General features: G+C 65.0%; 2 protein-coding genes across 2 annotated transcripts; one reads left to right on the plus strand and one right to left on the minus strand.

Annotated features, from left to right (window-relative positions):
- Positions 1-114: 114 nt before the first annotated feature.
- EMIHUDRAFT_123619 (hypothetical protein) lies at positions 115-912 on the minus strand (the record flags this gene model as incomplete). The annotated part of the gene is made up of 1 exon (XM_005776709.1): positions 115-912. A coding segment is annotated over one exon (798 nt), but the record flags the coding sequence as incomplete, so codon positions are not given.
- A 97-nt stretch (positions 913-1,009) lies between these two features.
- On the plus strand, positions 1,010-1,399 carry EMIHUDRAFT_60435 (hypothetical protein; the record flags this gene model as incomplete). Its single annotated transcript, XM_005776710.1, has 1 exon — positions 1,010-1,399. A coding segment is annotated over one exon (390 nt), but the record flags the coding sequence as incomplete, so codon positions are not given.
- Between the last annotated feature and the right edge of the window lie 906 nt (positions 1,400-2,305).

The following is a 2,305-nucleotide window of genomic DNA, read 5'->3' on the forward strand; positions in this document are numbered from 1 at the left end:
CTCATCGACGGGGCTTGGCGAGCGGCCGCGCTGCGGGGCAGGGCTGGTGAGAATGGGCTCTGGCCACTCGCCCGTGCGGTTGTAACCCCGCATCTGTCGGACAGAGGCCTCGACCGCCCCTCGCGGCAAGCTCTCGAGCATCTCGAGCAGCTCGCCCGCCGCCATCGCCGCCTCGAACTGCTCCCTCATGCCGAGCGCGCCGCATACCCTGCGGACCGCCTCCTGCTGCACCTCGTCCGGCGTATCGGTTTCATAGCCGGACGAGTCAGCGGAGGCGGCCCGCTTGGCGGGCGGAGAGTCGGGCGACGGCGAGCGCGACTGGCGCGAGGGCCCGCTGCCGCGCGCGGACAGCGCGTTCTTGTCAACGAGACGGGGTCCAGCATCGGCACGGCCCCTGGCACCGCGGCCCTTGCCGCGCTGCTGCTGCCCACGCTTCCTGCCCGGGTTAGGGACAGTGAAGGAGCAGCCGCGCACTCCGCCGCCGCTGGGCGGCGGCGGCACGCGCGCGGCGGCGGCCGGGCCCGCAGGCGCGGCGGGCTGGCCACCCGCGGTGGCACCCTGCGGCTGCGATGCGGCTGCGGCGGCGTACGTCTTGGGCGCCGGCTCCGCGGCTGGCGGCGCGGCGGCAGGGGCGGGCGGCGCCGCAGGGCTCGCGCTCGCAGGCGGCTCCGTGGCCTGCGCCTGCCGCTCCTGGCGCACAGCGCGCTCGAGCTGCGAGTGCGGGTGCAGCTGTACGATGACGTCGCCGCTCTGCGTCGCGGTGAAGGAGACCGAGTACGGCGCTTCGCCGTCGTTCTTCTTCTCCGCGTAGACGAGCGCGTAGTCGCACACCTGTCGTTGGTGGTCAGTGAAGATGGTCTCTGTGCAGCGCTCGGCGGAGCCGACGCGAGAGAAGTGCCGCCTGAACGCCATGCGTCAGGCGCTGTTTGAATTTCGTATTTCCTTTGTTTCTACACTGTCTTTGAGATAAATTCTTTTTTACAGCGCTGCTGCGCCAATGCCGCCGCCACTGGTGCCGCCGTTGCGCTTCGCCATGGTTGAGGAGGGCATCTACCGCGGCGCCTACCCTTCGCTCATCAACCTGCGCTTTCTCGCGCGGCTGCGGCTCAAAACAGTCATCTCGCTGCTTCCCGAGCCGCCGAGCGCAGACCTGGTGCGGTGGTGTGAGGAGGAGGGGATCGCGCTGCACGCCGAGGTGGTGGCGCCCTTCCGTGAGGAGGTGGTCCTCTCACACGAGAAGGTGAACGCGCTCCTGTCTCGTCTGGTAGCGCTCGATGCAGGGCCCGTTTACCTCCACTGCCTCGACGGCGTCTGCGTCACCGGCACCGTCGTGCTGTGCCTGCGCAAGCTGCAGCGCTGGGCCGCAACCGCCGCGGCCGCCGAGTACTCGCGGTTCGCCCGCGACGGCGGCGACGTACCGCACTTGCCGCCCAGCCACGTGTCGCGCTTTGTCTCAGCCTGGAGGCCCGAGCCGCGGCGGGCGCTGCCGCAGCATTTGCCACGCTGGCTCGCGCTGCACCTCGGCGATGCCGGCGGCGCGCCGTCGGCCGCGCAGCGCGATCATGAGCGAGCGGGCGGGACTGCGCAGAACGGCGACGCAAACCCCACCGCTGAGAGCGCGTCGGGCGCGGCGGCGGCCTTTTCGAGTGCGTTGCAGGCATTGGCGCTGGAGGGTCTCACGATGAAGCCGGGAGTGCACTCGCTTCATCCGGCCGTTGGTTCGGCGGGCGCTCATCCGATTGGCGTGTTGGGGGAATCCGATATGCACAAATGAGTTATTGAGAGGAACCAGATCAATGCAGCAGAGTGATTGACATGTACGATGTGCAAAAAATATGTGTGCGCGTTGAGTGTGAGTGTGTATGTGTGCCTTTAGAGTCTAATGTGATGCACACAGTCGACACACAAACATCACGTGGTCGGTGTGGTGCCTCCCTGCTCCCACTATCCACGATCGGTCATCCCCGAAAGCGAATTGCGAATAGAGAATTTGTGAACCAGTAGAGCTGTCACAAACGTTTTAAGAGCTGAACAGTGTTGCTAGTGTTAACAGTAACAACAGAACAACAGTGGGGCTCCCCAACAACAGTAGCTAACGTTAGGCCAGCTGAACAACAATAAGGAAGGCCTGGCAGTGACCCACGACGATCTCCAGCGTCCAGTGCGGGTAATACCCGAAAATACCTGAAAAAACCCAGGTATTTTCGGGTTTTACCCGGGTTTTTTGGCATTTTCTGCTTGCTGACCACTGAACAACAGTAACAACAGTAACAAACAGTAACAGCTTGGGCTGGGGAGAACACTT

The sequence above is a fragment of the Emiliania huxleyi genome, assembly GCF_000372725.1.
Source record: "Emiliania huxleyi CCMP1516 unplaced genomic scaffold EMIHUscaffold_2735, whole genome shotgun sequence".
In the NCBI taxonomy this organism is placed as follows: domain Eukaryota; phylum Haptophyta; order Isochrysidales; family Noelaerhabdaceae; genus Emiliania; species Emiliania huxleyi.